This window comes from Vanellus vanellus (genome assembly GCF_965231255.1).
Source record: "Vanellus vanellus genome assembly, chromosome: 1".
Lineage (NCBI taxonomy): Eukaryota > Metazoa > Chordata > Aves > Charadriiformes > Charadriidae > Vanellus > Vanellus vanellus.
Window position 1 is genome coordinate 94770931 of NC_138905.1, and position 18286 is coordinate 94789216.

An 18286-nucleotide genomic window follows, 5' to 3' on the forward strand; every position below is an offset into this window, starting at 1 on the left:
AGTGCAGAGTAGAGGGGGAGAATGACCTCCCTTGACCTACTGGCCACACTCTTCCCTATGCAGCCCAGGATTCCATTGGCCTTTTTGGCAACAAGGGCACATTGCTGGGCCATGGATAATTTACTGTCTACCACAAGCCCCAGATCCTTCTCCTCAGAGCTACTTCCCAGCAGGTCCGCCCCTAATATGCAGATATCTGTTGTTACACACAGGCATCCAAGGTTTTGTGCTTTGCACCATCAGTGAAGGTTATGTTTTGATCTGGTCACTTAATTCCAATCTCAATCTTCAGCTGGAACTTGCTTGCTAAGAAAAAATACTAAGAAGGTGGTAGTTATTGCGCACTCTGCAATGTGTAACAGGTTATTTAACTTTTCTGGATTAAGTCATAGGATGATCTCTGGTTTAACATCCAGACTTCCTAACATCAACCTTATAATGCTAATGTTTCTAATATATTTCTCTTCCATTTTTTTTCAGGCTCATTTAGAACAATTGAAATGAAACCACAGAGTCCTGGCTGGTGGCTTTTAGACACTGAAGTGGGGGAATATCAGCAAGCTGGAATGCAGGCATCCTATTTGGTTATAGAGAAAGGTACTGAAGTAAGGTGTTTTGTGGCTGGGGGAGTCAAGCTGTAAAGCCATCTCTACCCTTTCAGGATCACTAAATTTGGGAGATTGTTCTGAAAAACCCCAAAGCAGATTCACTGTGCTTTCAAGGAGGGGGAGGAGTGGTTACTATAAATTTATTCTAGAAGAAAAGATGCTTAGCCTCTAGCACACAAGCTTTGAATTATTTAGCATACTACTTTTATTCCATTAGCATACTAGCTTTGAATTTGAGGTTTCCTCACAATGACCAGTGTATCAATCTGCTGAGAGAAATTGCAGAGATTAACTTGGTCTTCTCTGGGAAGAGAGTGGTGATGTTACAGTATTACTAAGAATTGTTCTGAATGATGCTGTCTTAGATTCTGCTAGAATATGTATTGGAATACCCCTCCTTTTCTTTAACAAACTTACTGTGCTCTCTTTAGAGTGCAGGGTTCCAATGGGTCTAGCAAGTGGAGTTATACTCGATTCACAAATCAACGCTTCACATCATATAGGTGAGTTAATACTTGAAAGGTCCAGGCATGCTCCTGAATCACCCCAATGTACTACAGTTCCATATTCTTTTGGCATCTCATGATATGTCGTACAAGATCAGTTCAGCATTGAATCAACTGTCAGGTTAAAAAGCTCTCCAGTGATGCAAGCAGAGACTGTGAAGCTCTACTAGGTAGCCCTCGTCATTGTATTTTAAGTGTCACAGGTCTACTGTCAATATCACAAGCCTGAGAGTCAGGGATTCCTCTGTCCATGGCCTGCTGGATGACTTGGAACACATCCAGCTTTATCTCTTTGTCCTTTTGGGTTCCCTGCTTGAAAATCAACAGCAAGTGTTCGAAAAGCTTTTGAGATTTGTGTGTGGTATGAGATGTGAAAGGACAAAGTGTATCTGTTATGAAAGATTTGGGAACCTGGCATCCAGAGCGATGATGGAGTCTTTAATTTATCAAGTTTGTTCCTGGTATAAAAATGGGATCGTTTGATAGAGAAATGGATAGAATTTTACCTGGGCAGTTGCAAATCAAGGTATGCAGGTTACACATGCATGCAGGAACACACATCCTTTCCCTCGAAATAACAAATTACTTATTTTGGAAAACTGATTTTTATGTGGATTTAATTTTCCTTCTTCATTTCCTGCGACAGTGTTATGAAGGCTTGAAAGCTGTGTTGTCATATATGTTTCATATCAGTTGTTAACACGGAAACCTCCTTATGTAGAGGGGAGCTCTCTGCTGTGAATGTAGAGCACATTTTGTGTCTGATCCCACTGGTGGCCAAAACTTGTTTAGCAAACTCTAGACCCTGGTTCCAAATCAGTAGACAGTACATTACATAAAAAGCTGTTATTTTTAAAGTCATTCTGGCAGCTCTAATACTGTGCAGGGTAACAGCTGACCTTCAGTTGCTGATCATGTCCAAATTATCCTAGATTATGGTTTTAGAGTCTATCGGATGGGTTTGTTTCCCAAGACAGATTGGAAAAGAACTGAAGCACTCAACATCACTAGCTAGTTACAGCCTCCATTTTTTTCAGCACCTCTCTTTAAATTCTTGCTTTATTCATATTTTCTGTCTAGACTATTGGGAACCTAAGTTAGCCCGATTAAACAATTCTGGAACATACAATGCTTGGAGCACTACAATGAATAAAGAACAACTCCCTTGGATCCAGGTATGGCTGGTACAAAGTGTGTTTTACCATCGTTGAGCCTGGGTATAGGCATGCAATCCTGTATTGTCATTTTCCTGCAACTTGCTTTAAAAGGTCAGGCTGCTCCTGTTCTTGCTGAGAAGGCTGCTGGGGAAAACTGAAAAGATGCAGCAAGCTTGATTGGTGATACCATAAACTGTCCATCTTCCCTGGAGTAGCCCAGTCTCTACTGCTGTTGAGGCCCATTGACTGGACAGTTACCCTCACAATTTAGACTTTAAGAGTTTTGTAGACAAATGGAATCATTCTTTCCATTGTTTTGTTTTTTTGTTTTTTTGTTTTTTTCCTCTGTCTACCTAACAGTACATATATAAATCTAAGTATGTTTGTTGGGTGATCATTTACAGTGTAATACTCTCAAATGTTGCTTCCATGAGCCAGCAATGGGCCCTTGTGGCTAAGAAGGCCAGTGGTACCCTGGGGTGCATTAAAAAGAGCATGGCCAGCAGGTCGAGGGAGGTCAACCTCACCCTCTGCTTTGCCCAGGTGAGGCCACATCTGGAGCACTGTGTCCAGTTGTGGGCTCCCCAGTTCAAGAAAGGGAACTACTTGAGAGAGTCCAGTGGAAGGCTATGAAGATGATCGAGGGACTGGAGCCTCTCTCTTGTGAGGAAAGGCTGAGACCTGGATCCATTTAGTCTGGAGAAGAGAAGTCACAGATGGGATCTCATCAATGCTTATAAATATCTAAAGGGCGGGTGTCAAGAGGGTGGGACCAGACTCTTTTCAGTGGTGCCCAGGGATAGGACAAGGGGCACTGGGTACAAACTGGAACACAGGAAATTCCATCTCATCATGAGGAAAAACTTTATTTTGAGAGTGCCAGAGCACTGGAAGAGGCTGCCCAGAGAGGTTTGGAGTCTCCACCTCTGGAGATATTAAAAACCTGTCTGGATGCATTCCAGTGCAACCTGCTGTAGGTGAACCTGCTTTGGCGGGGGGGTACACTAGATGATCTCTGAAGGTCCCTTCCAACCCCTACCATTCTGTGATTCGGATAGTTTTGTATTTGTTTGTTTTGGATGCTTCTACGTCCAACTTGACATAGCACAGTGTGGCTTCAAAGGGAAATTAAGCTTAGAATTATGGCTTCAAGTACTACATCATTCAATCACCTCATTTTGTCCACCTCTTTCTTCCATCCCAACCACTTTTGCACCAGATACCTAAATGGGGGTGCAAATTGTCTAAGATGGGTGACTTCTTGCAAATCTCATTAAAATTGGCAGTTGGGAGAAAAGAAAGGCTCAAACTAGTGTTGCAGTGTAAGTTCAACAGATGGCGGTTATGTTTGACTTACTAACACTTGACATCCTAGCAAGTTAGTGGAGGTGAAGATGGGGCAAAAGGTTGGGGGATCTGATGTGGAACTGGAAAGAATGTTGAAAGGAGAAAGAATCTGATAGGGGCTATGGTAGTGAGAAGCTGAGGCTCCTGCAGTAAAGCATGGAGAGATGTGGATGGCATATCCTGAAGAATGAGTTGCACTGCTGATAGGAACATTTTGCTGATTTGATTTTATGTGCTAAGCTTTTGGTTCTGATATCAGGAGGAATGGTGGCTTTTTAGCACTTCAGGATGTCGTATCCCTTTTCTCAGCCTGGGTATCCAAAACTAGAGGCACCTTATGAAAATGTGAGCCTTGACTTTCTCTATACCCCTTTTGCCTATCTGTAAAATGTTCTGCCTAGTACAGACACAGATACTTTTGAGGTGTCTTTGTGGTGCTGTGCTGAGCACTGTAAAATGGCCTCTGAAATCAGATGCACACACAATTAAATGCACGAGTGAAATGAGAAAGACAGCATTAATTTGGACTCTGGTATCTGCTTGTATTTCTCCCTGAAAGTGTGTGTTGTAGGTTTTAAAATGCAGGGCTCAAAGCTATTGTGTATATGCCGAAGAATGAAACAGATTTCACTGTGCGTTATTGGCTTTATAAACACTGTTTGTTGTTCGTAGGTGGACTTCCAGAGACAAGTTCTGTTAACTGGGATACAGACACAGGGAGCCAAGCAGTTTTTAAGGTCCTTGTACATCCAGAAGTTCTTTATTCTTTACAGCAAAGACAAACGGAAGTGGAGCACCTTCAAAGGAAACAGCTCTCCAGCACAAAAGGTCTGTGCGTGCCATAGGGGTTGTGACAACCTAGGTAGCATCACTGGATGATGCAGTGAGGTGACAGTTTTATATTAGGAGATGGTGGAAAAAATTATGGCTTTCAGAGATTTAATAATACGGCTTGAGGCCCCAAAGGGCATTTACCAATCTAATCAAATTCAGATCAGAAGACAAGGTGAGGAACCTCCTAGACTGGTGTTTAGATTGGCCCTGTGACCTTGACTGTATAGAGTCTGCCTTTCTCATAAGCATCTCTCCCTGTTTTTATTTCTTAAGCCTACGTCAGCTTCTTTAAGCAAGCAGGAAAGCCCAACTGAAAATTGGGCCCTACCTCATTTGGGACTAAATCCTCCTTCCTCTCCCTCCCTTCCTGTTGTCATAACAGTTGAATGTTAAGCTCTCTGAATTGCCTGCAGAAGGACTGTGTAATTAATGTGGCCATACCCTGCAAGAGGTTAATTTTATGCCCTAGCTATTACAGCTTCCTTCAGTTTACCCTGAGGTTTCTATGGTACAACTCCCAAATCAAAAACCTGTTGTCTCTTCCCTCTCCTTTTGCATCCTTACTAATGTCTTCTTGCAGACTCATATAGTGCATAGAAATGAGTTGCTTATTTGAACTGATGCCTTCAGGCGCTTCTAAACATGCTACGACAGGACTATGAAATTATTCAAGTTGCCGTGCAGCATAGGGTGCTCTGTCACAGTGCATGGGGCTAGTGACATAAAAAAGACTACTTTTTTAACAGAGCAGGTTTTCAGCATCCAGGCTTGTGTTTGCATTTAATTAATGATATGTGGATATTTTTTCTTTTGTTTTAAATAGATTTTTGAAGGTAATTCTGATGCCTACAGGATAAAAGAGAACATCATTGATCCCCCTATTATTGCTAGGTACATCAGAGTCTACCCAACCGAGGCCTACAACAGGCCTACGCTTCGCATGGAGCTTCTGGGCTGTGAAGTAGATGGTAAGAATGGGTCACGTGCTGGTGCTTCCCTTCTGACAAATTTTTTACCTAAAATGTTAAATGAAGCTAAAACTGTGGGTGTTCTCAATTCCAACATTATTGCTTAGGCTGTGGCTACTTGGATGAACTGGAGAAAACATGGTGCTTCTCTTAACAGGTTGCTCTTTGCCACTTGGAATGGAAAATGGAGAGATCAAGAATACCCAGATAACAGCCTCGTCTGCTAAGACCTCCTGGTTTAACACCTGGGGTCCTTCACTTGCTCGTCTCAATCAGAAAGGAAAGATGAATGCCTGGCGAGCCAAGGTAGAAAGTGAAAAATGGGGACGATGGCAAGAGAGCTACAGTTAATGAATTTGTGCTGCCTGTGTGCTCATGCGCTTGCTGCATGCTGTGTCCTGTGCCAAGCTTACTTAACAGCTCTTTAGCCATCCTTTGGGAAGAAGCCCATTCAACTCTTCCAGTAGAAAACTTGTTGAACTTCTGACAACAGCAATGAAATCATATTTTGAGAGCTGGATGGTGTCTTCTGGGCCAGACCCTGCAGCACTTCTCTGCAGAAATAGCCCTTTTAATTTCAGGAGATGAATACGACTTGAGTATTTGGCTCAAAAGGGTTACAGAAACCCTTCCTGGCTTCGCTTATAGGCAGTGCAGCTTAATGGATCTGGGGGTGGATGACTTGCAGCAAAGCATGTGATCTTTGAGTCTTCAAAATAGAACTGCATTTCTTTATGAAGCACCTTTAGATTTGCTGGAAGTTACTGTTTTGTATAAGCATTTGGTAGTAGTATTATGTATTATGTTTTAATACTGAAGATAAATCTGTGTAATTTTTTATTATGTATTGGAAATTAATGTGGAAATCTTAAGACACCAAATACACCACCTGCAGTGAAGAAGTTAATTGTATGGGCCACCAAGAACACTTGTGACTTTTGCCTCAGCTGTATTCTTCTGCACTTCTTTGATATAGTTTTGATGCATTTTGATGCAGTTTTAATCTTTAAACAGGATTTTTCACTTAAGCAAATACACACATAGACATGTTTGCTAATAGACAACTCTTTTTATTAATTGTAGTTGAACAACAACCAACAGTGGCTGCAAATTGATCTCCTCACAATTAAGAAGATAACTGCTATTGCTACCCAGGGGGTCAAGTCCATATCTGCTGAAAACTTTGTGAAAACCTATGTTATCCTATACAGAGACCAAGGCTCAGAGTGGAAATCTTATACAGATGGTTCAAGTTCAGTGGCAAAGGTATCGTCCTCAGCTCAGGCAATTGTATCATCTCTTGGTTTTAGATGCTGAGCACAGTCAAAGCCCAAAGGCAGAATACCTGGCCAAAGAGATATTCTCACAGGACTTTAAAATGCGAGGGAGCTGGGGTTATTGTAGATAACATCATAATATCCATCTGATTTTGCTCACAGTAATTAACAGTAATAAAAGGAAAGAACTCCAAATCTGTAATGAATGCACTCAACATTGTGATAAAAGGAGCTGACACTGTTTGTAAAGGAGGACATTTAATTTGAATGCATGAGGACGTTTAATTTGAATGAACAATGGTTTTCTCAGGGCCTCTTTTCAGCTCTTTGTATTTCTGCCTTGATTTTATAGTGGAATTAATGTTAGCAGTTTTGCAGTAACACAGCTGGAGGGCTCTGGATATCTACAGAGCCGAGACGGTGCTTTATGTTGTTGCCCATATCACCTTACACCAACCTAACCGACAAGGGCTATTAGTAGAGGTGAAGTAAGGGAAGATTGGGGTTTTTTAGTCTGAATTAGAATGGCAAAATTTGTTGTGTGGACGGAAACAGAGGCTGTTTAATTCATTCAGACTCAGATGTTGCTGGCCTGACCCAGCTTTAACCCAGGGTTTTAGGAAGAGACTGGGTGTGGTCTTATGTAAAACCAGAAATGAACCAGTCCATCTACCCTGGATGGCTAATGCAACAGCTTGGAACAATTTTAAAAAGAATAAGCAGGTTTTTTTAAAGTGCTGCCTTTTAACTAATTGTTTGTTTGTGTATTTGCAGGTTTTCTTGGGCAATGAAAACAGTGATGGGCACGTCAAGCATTTCTTTAACCCACCCATCCTGTCCAGGTTTATCCGCATTGTTCCAAGGACCTGGTACCATGGTATTGCCCTTCGGGTAGAACTCTATGGCTGTGATTTTGGTGGGGGTCTGGCTGTGAAAAGGACTGACAAGTCTGAGAGCTCTTAACCTTTCAGCAATTGTTATGCAGAACAACCATATTTTTTAAAAAAAACCTTAAAACAATCATACTTACTAGTTTGGATGTGCGCTTCCTCAAAGGACCTTAATGTTTTGCCAGCAAGAATTGAGAGAGATTTCTCTGGTAGATGCTTATTCCTATAAATACACACTTTATAAAACAGCTTCTTTTCTCCAGGAAGAAATAGCAGTCCCTTCTGATTTGTATTATCACTTCTTCATTCTAACCAGTACTCTCATTTTTTACTTAATTTTAAGTTCTAAATCCCTGGGGATGGAGACTCTGGCCTTAATACTGAGCCTTGATTATCTCCATTTTGTAATGCTTCTGCAGCACAGAGGAGGAATAGAAAGCTACAGCAGGTGGATGTTCTTCATACTAGGGCTGAGAGGGAAAACCAATGCAGATATGGAGCGGTGGTGCTGCATTCCAGCGATGCCTTGGTAAGAAGTGATTGTAGGAGTGGCCTCACCACCACATCTTTCATCTGCACTGTGACAAAGGTAGACCGCATCCCAGCACTGAGGCATGTGCAACCCCTTCTCAGAGAATGTCGGTTCGCATTATTGATTTGGTGCTTGCATAGCCAGCACACCTGAAATGCCGTGGATTTCACATAATTCATCTTCAGTGCCCTGGCAAGGGAGGAGGAGTCAGCAATATCGTTCTTTCCCAGAAATGAAAAGGGAAGTGATTTAACCTGGATTATGGCAGGTCATGGAATGGCAGCGGTAGAATCAAAGTGAAAATCTAGAACTACTGGCGTTCAGTCCCATACAAACTTTTAGACCATGGGGAGGGGGATCTTCCTTGAACAGGAAGGCATTGAGAACCACAGTGAGAATACAACTTGGTGGTGGCACAGGAGGTTTAGGTGAAACTGTGCAATAGAAACATTTCATCTTCTTTAACATTTAGCTCTGACAGTGTTTTCACTAATGGAACTACTCTTGTGCATAGCCCATACATAGTGGTGTTTGTTTTTTTTTTTCCTCAGGGTGACTACACCTAGTGAAAATATATACACAGTCCATGAACTCGTTATTCCAGCAGAGTTTTAGCTAAGCTTTTGGTAGTGTCTTTTGGCTTCTATCCTATAAATTGTTTAATTGCAGAACTTCACTTATCACACTAGCTACCATTCAGCAGTGTGGATTATTCAAAGTAGTTTGTCTTGGGTAACAGCATATGTTCATATGTTCCAAGTTATTTCAGTAGTTTTTTAGTTCTTGTATCTTACAGACCATGCATTTCAAAATGAAGGTAAAGAACGGGAGTGAAAAAAGTATAAAAAAAAAAAAATAAACATTTTCCTTTTTTTTTACTGTCACAAACTGTTGTCATTTTTCAGTGGAAAATAAAAATAATATTGTAGCATGAAAAATTCAGCATTTTATTTTGTATATTTGCCTTGACAGATTAGTGAAATTTTGCATCATGAAATTTTCAGCTCAGTGGGAATTTTCAGTGCTAATTAGAATTAATTTCAAATGGTGAAACTGTGTGAGTAATTACTTCATCTTAAAAGATCAATGTCTTAATATTTTGTAATTGTGCTTAATTTATTTTTGTTTGATACAGCCATGAAAAGCCATGTTCACTAAAAGAAGAAAAAATGTAAACTTTGGAGTCAGGTTTTACCCTAGAAAACAGACAATAAATGCTTGCTAACTTTAGCAGAACCAGGATTTTATGTGATAAGTGCTAAACTATTTATGTTTAAGAAAGCCACGGTCTTAAAGATTCTAAATAGGTAATCAGGTCTTTATGTATGATTCTGTGTAAAGTTAGACAAATACAAAATTGATTGCAGGAGCATGACTCAATATGCCTACATCAGTTTTAAAAGTTGGAGATTCTGCTTCTACTTGCTAATGGATGGGACTTGGGTCAGCTGTCCTGGTTATGTCCCTTGCCCAACCTCTTGTCTGCCCCCAGCCTGCTTACTGGCAGGGCAGAGAGGGGACACTGTGCAAACACTCTTTGGTAACGGCTGAAACACTCATGCGTTGTCAGCACTGTTTCAGTCACAAATCCGAAACACAACACACGATGGGCTGCTGTGGTGAAAATTAACCCCACTCCCCTGCTGTTCCAGTATGTCCAGCGCAGCACCAGCAGCAGTGCCTGGGCCCTATGCCAGCCTGGGCACGTGGCTGTTGCTGTTAACAAAATGATCCCTGCCACAGCAGAATGAGGTGGTAAGTGCTACAATAAACAGCAAAAGTCCAAAACAGACAGTTAACAGTGTGGGAAACCTCCGCTGGTCTGAATGCAAGTTTAACATTGACCTTGAGCAGATATCCGTATACCCTTGAAGAGTCTGGGGAGTCCTGAGAAGAGCTAAGTAAAAAGATAAGGGTTGGCAAACATCCTGGCTTTGACCAGAGCATGAACAGCGTGTGATGCGAGAGCGTATCAGGCAAAAGTAGAATGCTAGAATATATGCATAGATAAGCACCTGGGTAACAGAATATAAAAAAGCACTGCTTGTTAAATAAAGAAATTGGATTGCTGCAATTTGATGTTCAGTGTCGTGTCCGTCCCAACAATGACATAACAGCTTAACAGCTATAAATTTCACCTTGTTATCTCAAAGTCCTCTTGCCCCACGTTGGACACCAAAAAAGACTGTGGTGGGTTGACCCCTGCTGGCAGCAAACCCCCACTCAGTCACTTGCTTGCCCCACCCCCAGCAGGCGGGGGGAGAAAAACTGGAAAAGCAAAAGCAAGGAGAAACTAGTGGGTTGATATGAAGGCAGTTTAATAAAAAGTGAAGCAAACCTGTGATTCTGTGAAACCTGTGCCTGCAGGCAAAGCAAAACAAGGAATTCGTTCACTGCTTCTCACGGGCAGGTGGGTGTTCAGCCACTCGCTGGCGAGCGGGGCCTCGGCTCGCCTGATGGTTACTTGGGAAGACAAACACTGTAACTCTCAAGATTCCTCCCCCCTCTTCATCCTCCTCCTTCTTTCCCCCAGCTTTTCTCTCTGAGCACGATGTCATATGGTCTGGGATATCCCTTGCGTTGGCTTTCCCAACTGTGTCCTCTCCCAGCCTCTTATGTGCCCCCAGCGTAGTCTCTGGGGGGGCAGAGCGGGGAAAAAGAGGCGGCCTTGGCGCTGAGCAAACACTGTTCAGCAACAGCTGAAACATCCGTGTTATCAATGCTGTTTTAGTCACAAATCTGAACCATGGCACTTTACAGGCTTTACAAAGAAAATTAACTCTATCTCAGCCAGACCAGGTACACAAAAGTATTTCCAAATGCAAATGGGTGGAGCAAATTCTTGGTCCGTGTTTACAGTGAGGAAGCTGTGAAAACATGTCTGTACTGCGTTTGCCAAACCGAAGGTAAGTGATGTTTAGTGAGCTTGTATATGACTGGGAAACAAAGAACTTCTATCAATTTTGTGAAGCAGCCAGCTTAGATTGAATCTGCCAAGGCTTTTGGAAATTTGTAGTTAGAACAGTCAGTCTTGCGTGACCTTTTACACATGGTGGAATGAAATCCTGTGTATGTTGAAATTATTTGCAAAATACACAAGGAGAGCAAGAATTCCTGTAGTTTTCTCAAATTAAAGAATTAAAATGCATCTCACAGCCTGAAGGCTAGCAAACACAAGCTCTTTTGGACCGAGGGAGAAACATGCCAGAGTTCAGAGTATTCATATCTGGCCAATCATTTCTTCACTCACAGATCTGGGTGGATGCCTTCTCACTGGCCTTTTGATCCAAAGGTCCAAAGTTAATTGCCTGGAGCCGCAAATGGTGGTGTAATGGAGTTGCTGCCCTCTAATGCTCATTCCAGCTTCCAGGAGGCCGCAGGGTGCCCAGAGCTGACCATCTGCAGATGACAATAGCATATGGATGGCCGTGCATGAAGTCTTGCGCTTTACTCGCGAGGTGTCACTAAGTGTTTCCTTTTGCTTTCCAGAGGTGGTGGCTGTACCCCTTCAAGCAGAAGTTGTGGAACTGGTTGTGCCTGTGCTTGGGTTGGCAGTGAGGTGGAAGTACATGTAAAGACAGTTGAGCATCCTTGAAGTAGTTACTGACAGCAGCTCTGCAGTGGTTTCTTCAAACCCTGATGTGTTAGTCCACCATTCAGGCAGGTTTGTACAGACTGCCCTGTAAAGTCTAAAGCTGATTCAGGCAGGCTTATAGGAATCAGGAAGCACAGCTCTTGCATATAGAGTAGATGTAACCTCTGTTTTTGCCAGTTTTTCTGCTGGTAGTTCTGACCATAACACCTGTACTGCAGGGGGAGCTGTACCGAAGCTGAGCCAGCTCACCTTCACCAAGGTTTACTGGAGTTTGCATACTGGGTGGTTCCCACCACACCACTGGCATAGCAAAGCGTAATGGAGACATGAAGCTGTGTATTACCCATGGATTAAAGTCAATGCAGATCGTGTTTCTGCATTCACTCTCTCAGAAACCTCCTGAGCTGTGCATCAAGAAGATGCAAAGGTGAATCTGGGCTTTGGGGCACTTTACATGTTGGAGACAACAGTGAGGAAGGATGGCAAAAGTATGCTCAGGTGGAGTGCCAAGACAACTCTACAGAAAAAGCATCAAGTAGGAATTTGGTCAGGACTCCAGGCAAGTATCCAACCTTTTGAGCACCCTCCAGCACCCCCTGAAATGGTCACGAACACTAGTGGGTTGAGCAGAATTTTAGGACTGTACTAAGGGGCGAAAAGAGGGCTCGCAGCCTCACAAGGAGTGATGCTCAGGAGGTATCTTTCGTGACAGGAAAATATCTTTTGGACACATAACCTGAAGGAGGAAGGTAAAGGCTGTGCCCATGGCCATATATGTGCTAGGGAAGACTGTTTATTAATCTATTACCATTTAGCACCATAGAAATGAGACACAATGCTGTCCTGGGGTGACCAACTGCCATTTTGTGTGAATCAGTCATTCCACTTGATCAGTGCCGAATATTCCTCCTCCTGCTCTCGCTCCTGTGTTTTGTTTTGTTATGTTTATTCACGCTAGCTGTACATCATAACCAGCTTATCCACCTAAACTTTCCTATCATTGCTATGCCCCATTCTCCATTTGTTTGTTACACCCGGTACTTGCATCATGCTGTAATTACAATAAACTCCTCCAGGTAGCGACTCCATCTTCTTGAATGTTTGTGCAGTGCTCTCCAAAACAGGCCATGGGATCATTCTCAGGGTTCCTGGGCACATCTGTAATACCATTCCTAATGGGAGCGATACTATGTTAACCCCACTGTGACCTAGATACGTCTAAAAGCATCAACTAGTTCAGACCGACCTATGTGCTTCTACATTTAATAAAACTACAAGGCATGTTTCTTCTAAGTTCTAGTCCAGCGGAAGGTGTCCCTGCCCATGGCAGGGGAGCGGAACTAGGTAATCTCTGAGGTGCCTTCCAACCTAAACCATTCTGTGATTCTATAATAAGTCTACTCGATCCACTGCTTGCTTTTCTTTGTAACACTGCTATTGTACTCTCTTTTAGCACTTCCCATGAAAATTTGTCCACTGGGGTCCTCTATTTAGAAGACTTAAGTGACTTTTCCATTTGTTTTCCCATGTAGCCTACTGCGAAATAGTTTTAAAATGTTATGTCCATAATGGAAATGTAAAATGCTGCACGACATGATCCATCTTAGACCAAGAGTTAATCTGGTATCCTGTGGCAAGCGATTCCACAACTTCAGCCATAAATGCCTTATTTCCAGTGGCTGTGTGTTTCAGCCTTCATTGTGTCAAACGCAGAGCCTGCTACGGTGTGCGGGGCATAAGGGAAGTGCTCTGCCAGAGGTTTTTGGTAGCAACCTGCCTCTTAATGACTCCTTAGACATGGGAGAGCCAACTCATTTTTTCCTGAGGTTTCTGCAGGTCTTGATATCTTGGATTTTACACTGGCTTCTCTACCAGCCCTGTCCCAGTACACTGCAGTGCTGCTTTTTTTCCCCCATGCACAGCTTTAAGGACACGCTTGGTTTACCGGTCTTGTTGAACACCAAGTTCTAGCATGTATACAACTAGAGGTGATGAAGGCAGAGCTGGAGAAGATACATGGTGGAATGTGTGGACATCGGGGCATGAACTACAGGTAAAAAGCAGTGAAGTTTCTGAAAAATGAGAGAGATTAATTTGTGTTGATCGAGAGTAGCAAAATACCTTGGACTTCCAGAGTGTGTATAGTAAACTAGAAGCAGAAAGTACGTTCTGTGCATGCTACAGAGAAGAGCTGTTGCATTCTTTTCCCAAGGGACCTTTTCTTACAGGGCAAGGACAATTGATCAGATTATAGCAATATGTTTATGAAAATGACTGCTGAGCTTCTCTTCACCTCTCTAAAATACAAAATTACCACATACTCCTGGGAGATTTCTTGCTCTCAAAAAGCCAGAGTGGCTCCAGAATGGCTCCAAAAAAAGCTGTGGCATTCAAAGAATATCCTAGCAGAATTTATACATCTTTATTTTTTGAAGAGGGGAAGGACTTTTAAAGTAATTAAGATGAAGAGATCAAGAAACTGAGTCAATCTGTTGTCTTTCTTAAGGCTTTTTAAAAAACAGTAATTTGTTATTTGAGGTCCTGGTATGGGAAAACACTGTAGTCTTCCCTCCAGTGAAATTGCTTTGTTCTATTGGTTTTGGTGCCAGGGAGACACATGCTCTGTGCTTGTAGGACAGGGCTATCCTCTTGAGTTTGGGTTTGGTTTTACTCAACTGATGGCATCTTGAAAGTCTGGAACTAACAAACCCTGGGAGAACAGAAAGTAACAGAAATGAAGTCATACTACCTGAATAAACTAATCAATGCCAGAGCTTTTAAATTAATCGCTCATGGCTGCATAATATTTGTAAGTCTCCTGATGAGAGCCCCCAAATTATCAAAGAATCAGTCAGGGCAAACCGGAAGACACAGACCTTCAAGGTTGTATCCAGTCTTCTGTTCTTACAGATAGCTACAACCTACAGGCTTTGGTCTAAACTAATCACACTTAATTTCAGAAATAATTTGGCTTTTTTTGTTCTCGCTACTTCTGTTGCATTTAATAGAGTCTACTTCCCCAAATTAATTACGATGGCCAAAATAATAAAAACGAAGAAATCAGTTGCTGCCTTTTCTCACGTTTATGTGCCTTTGTTCCTTCCATGCTCAGCAGAAGACAAATCTGTTTTACTCCCTCCTTCTGGAGAGTTTCTGAGGTATTTGTACCATCTGAGTGCGCTCACACACTGAGAGAGTACTCTGAAGAACAACTGCATGAGAGTGCTGTTTTTAACCTACAGAAGCTTTTCTCCAACTTGGAGAGACTTTAAGAGAACTTTTCTTGCACATATGTTTTATAAATTCCTCCATAATAAACTGCAGGCCAGAACTGGTTAACAATAGCCCACTCTGGTGCATTTTTGAGTGAAACCTATCAGAGTTCATGGTGTGGATAAGATGTGACCTTAAAATATTGTTGACTCTGAGACTGAAGCGTGCATTTAGATGAGTTGCTTGGATCTCATGCTGAATCACACATCCTCCCAGGGTGATTCCACCCTAGATTAAGACAAAAAGGGATTCTTAGTCACTAGCACGAAGGAAAGTAGTGACATTGCCCTGCTGAAGGGCTTGGGGTGATCCTTTTCTTTCAAAGTGCCAGCAGCAATTTCTGAGATTGATCTGAAAATCTGAAGAGTTCTGGGCAAGTACAGGCAGGTTTCTTGTGCAACAGAGGAGCAGGAAAACACAGCCAGCGTGTCCCCTAGCCAGGAAGAGAGCCTTCCTCCAGTGTACAACAGCCCCGAGTTGTACGAAGGTGAGGCTTTTGATAAAGAAGTTGTTTGAGGAAACTCATACGCTCTGCAGGCAGTTCTGAGCGGTCAGTAACCCAGCACAGAAGGGTTTTGTTCAGTACTACGGCATGAGCTATGTCGTTGTTTGCAATGTTGTTCACTGGGGTATGTTCAGGACATATATGAGCCAGATTTGGGTCTGTAAAGGGCAGCCATCACACAGTGTGTCCGTGCCGCAACTATCACTCATTCGGTTCAAATCACGCATGTGCACGTGATGCCTCTCTGGCAGACTTGCATTAACTGTTGTGGTCTTGAAAGATTTTATAATTATTTCCATGTAATATTATTTATGTGGAAGTGTTCAGAATACGAGCAATCACTCAAATTGGTCAAAGTTTTCTGATAAGAGAATTATTTGCCTTGTATGCCTTATTATGGCATACAAGTATCTAAAGGGTGGGTTGAAGGAGGATGGAGCCAGGCTCTTTTCATTGGTTCCAAGTGACAGGACGAGGGGCAATGGGCACAAGTTAGAACACAGGAAGTTCCGTTCAAATACACGGAAACACTTCTTTACGGTGAGGGTGACAGAGCACTGGCACAGGCTGCCCAGGGAGGTTGTGGAGTCCCCTTCCCTGGAGATTTTCAAGACCCGCCTGGATGCAGTCCTGAGTAATGTGCTCTGGGCAATCCTGCTTTAGCAGGGGAGTTGGACTAGATGATCTCTAGAGGTCCCTTCCAACTCTGATAATTCTGTGATTCTGTGATTCTGTGATTTTCTCTGGAACATAGTTTCATCCTGTATGGAAGGCAGTGATTTTCAAAATGCTCTTCACATCACCCATCAGGAAAGCTAGACATGAACAAACATGTAGCTTTGGAATAAAACCAGTCATTGTTTAACACTAATGTAAATTGTAAGGTTATTTTGGTTTTGAAATTTAAAAAAATTACAGTTGAAAGGTAGGAATTTTTCCCTTATTCCTATTTCTTTTTTTAAAAAACTTCCTAAACCTCTCCACTGAAAAAAGTTTGTGCTTATTTGAGGTAGGGAGCAGGTAAGGTTAATGGAAGTGTGAGAAACCCTACTTTTCACAGCTTATGTCTTCCATTGTGGAAAAAAAAATATTGCAAGTTTTGAGGTTTTTCTTCACTATCAAACACCCTTAACCTGACCTTACTTTTTCTAGTAGAGTGGTTAGACGGAGAGAGAAAATTGGGAGGAAGGCTAGGGTAAGAAAGTTAGAAGTAAAAATTCAGTGAACAAAATTTTATCTTGTTTCCAAAGGCAGAGAATGTTCCACGAAAACAAAATAAAGTGAGTTCTTTTGAGGACAAACAAACCTGGAGCAAACCTGGAATACTTAAAACGTTGCGGGTTCTTTTTCTTATGCAGTTTTTGGAGGAGAAATCTAGATTGACTGACTGACCTACTGACTGTGTATTGCTTCAAGGAAACAGGTTGAGCTGACATAACTCCTTCTGCCCCAGCCAACTCCCTGGAAACAGCAGTAGTCAAGCTCCAGCGGCAGAAGTCTAGGGATTGCTGTTTTGGAAGGGACTGAGCCACTCATCAGATCCTGTGAGCAGCCTGGAAGTTTGGGGAACTGCTGCCCCTAGGCAGGGTGTGCTATGGGATCTCCAAGGTTTTACTCTTTCCTCCCACCTCTGCTCAGCGTGGAGCGATGACCCAGACCGATAAGATGATGTGCTACACCTCATTCTAGCAGGCCACATCCTTTTATTACCTGCTACTGAGCCACGTGCCAGCAGTACCGAGGGGCTGCTAAGAGCTAAGGAGAGGGAAATGCACATTTCTGTTCGCTTCCCCGTGGCAACTTGTTTGTCAGTTGGCTCATTTCTGTTTTGGCCCATTTCCCTCAAACTGTGCTATTTTAAGGGACCACCACTTTCTTGGAAATGGTGGAGATGGATGCCAGGATTAACGGGAGCTGATTCTTTCAGTTTAGAGTTTTGCTTTAAGCTGAAGTGTGGTGAAATTGCAATTGTCGTCTTTTTTTTCATCCTTTTTTGCAATAAACGTGCAAACAAAACAGAACATGGGGATGCTGAGGAGCAATGGCTTGAGAACAATTGAAAGGAAATTCTGCTAGACTGAGAACATAACCAGAAAGCAGCAAACCACTGATGCCAGATGATACAGGACCAAAACGTTTAGCTGCATTTTACAGAGAGCTGAGTAATCTTATGGCCCTGAAACCTTTAGTAGCTATGTTTATCAAGCTATGATGATGGAGATGGTAATAAAATTCTGTGGTTCAAGGAATCTTTTCTGGGGCTGAGCAGAACCTCTTCTTGTCCACCCAACTGTGCATAGCCAGATGTCTTTTGAGGGCTTTTATTTTGCTTCCTCAAGCACTGACCCTAACTAGGAGGAAGGATATGCAATTACACAGGTGGGAGAACTGACTCCTGGTGTGAACTTTCTATGGCATCAGGCAATGTGGAGAACAAACTGTAGGTATAGAGCAGTGGTAGCAATGTGGTGGAGATGAAGGGAGTGGAGCACAGGGAAAGGCAAAGCAGGTAGAGAGAAAGACAGTGAGGGATAGATTGAGTAGCAGAACAGCAAATACTTTAGAGAAGGACTGGCAAAGCTTTAAGAATAGTAGTCCTGAGTGATGCTTTAAACGATTACTTTGAATGTAATAGCTTTATTTTCTCCTCTTGTCTAACATTTCTTCCAGCTGGACAGCAAGGTGCAGCTTTTATTAAATCACAGAAGTGGCTCCAGGTCTTATGTTGCTAGGGGGGGAAAAAGTGGCAGAGGTCATCAGCTGAACGCAATTGGGCCAGGAAAGAAAGAACAAG

The 18286-nt window shown here is 42.5% G+C and overlaps 1 protein-coding gene across 1 annotated transcript in view; it reads left to right on the forward strand.

Moving 5' to 3' along the window:
• F5 (coagulation factor V) overlaps positions 1-9521 on the forward strand; it is a gene marked incomplete at its 5' end in the record, with an annotated part of 39931 nt that extends 30410 nt beyond the window's left edge. The window contains 8 exons of the mRNA XM_082498485.1: positions 481-597; positions 1040-1111; positions 2195-2289; positions 4291-4446; positions 5276-5420; positions 5578-5726; positions 6504-6686; positions 7472-9521. Coding sequence (XP_082354611.1) covers positions 481-597; positions 1040-1111; positions 2195-2289; positions 4291-4446; positions 5276-5420; positions 5578-5726; positions 6504-6686; positions 7472-7660 — 1106 coding nt within the window. The 3' untranslated portion in view covers positions 7661-9521. The remainder of the gene's footprint in view (positions 1-480; positions 598-1039; positions 1112-2194; positions 2290-4290; positions 4447-5275; positions 5421-5577; positions 5727-6503; positions 6687-7471) is intronic.
• Positions 9522-18286: the final 8765 nt, after the last annotated feature.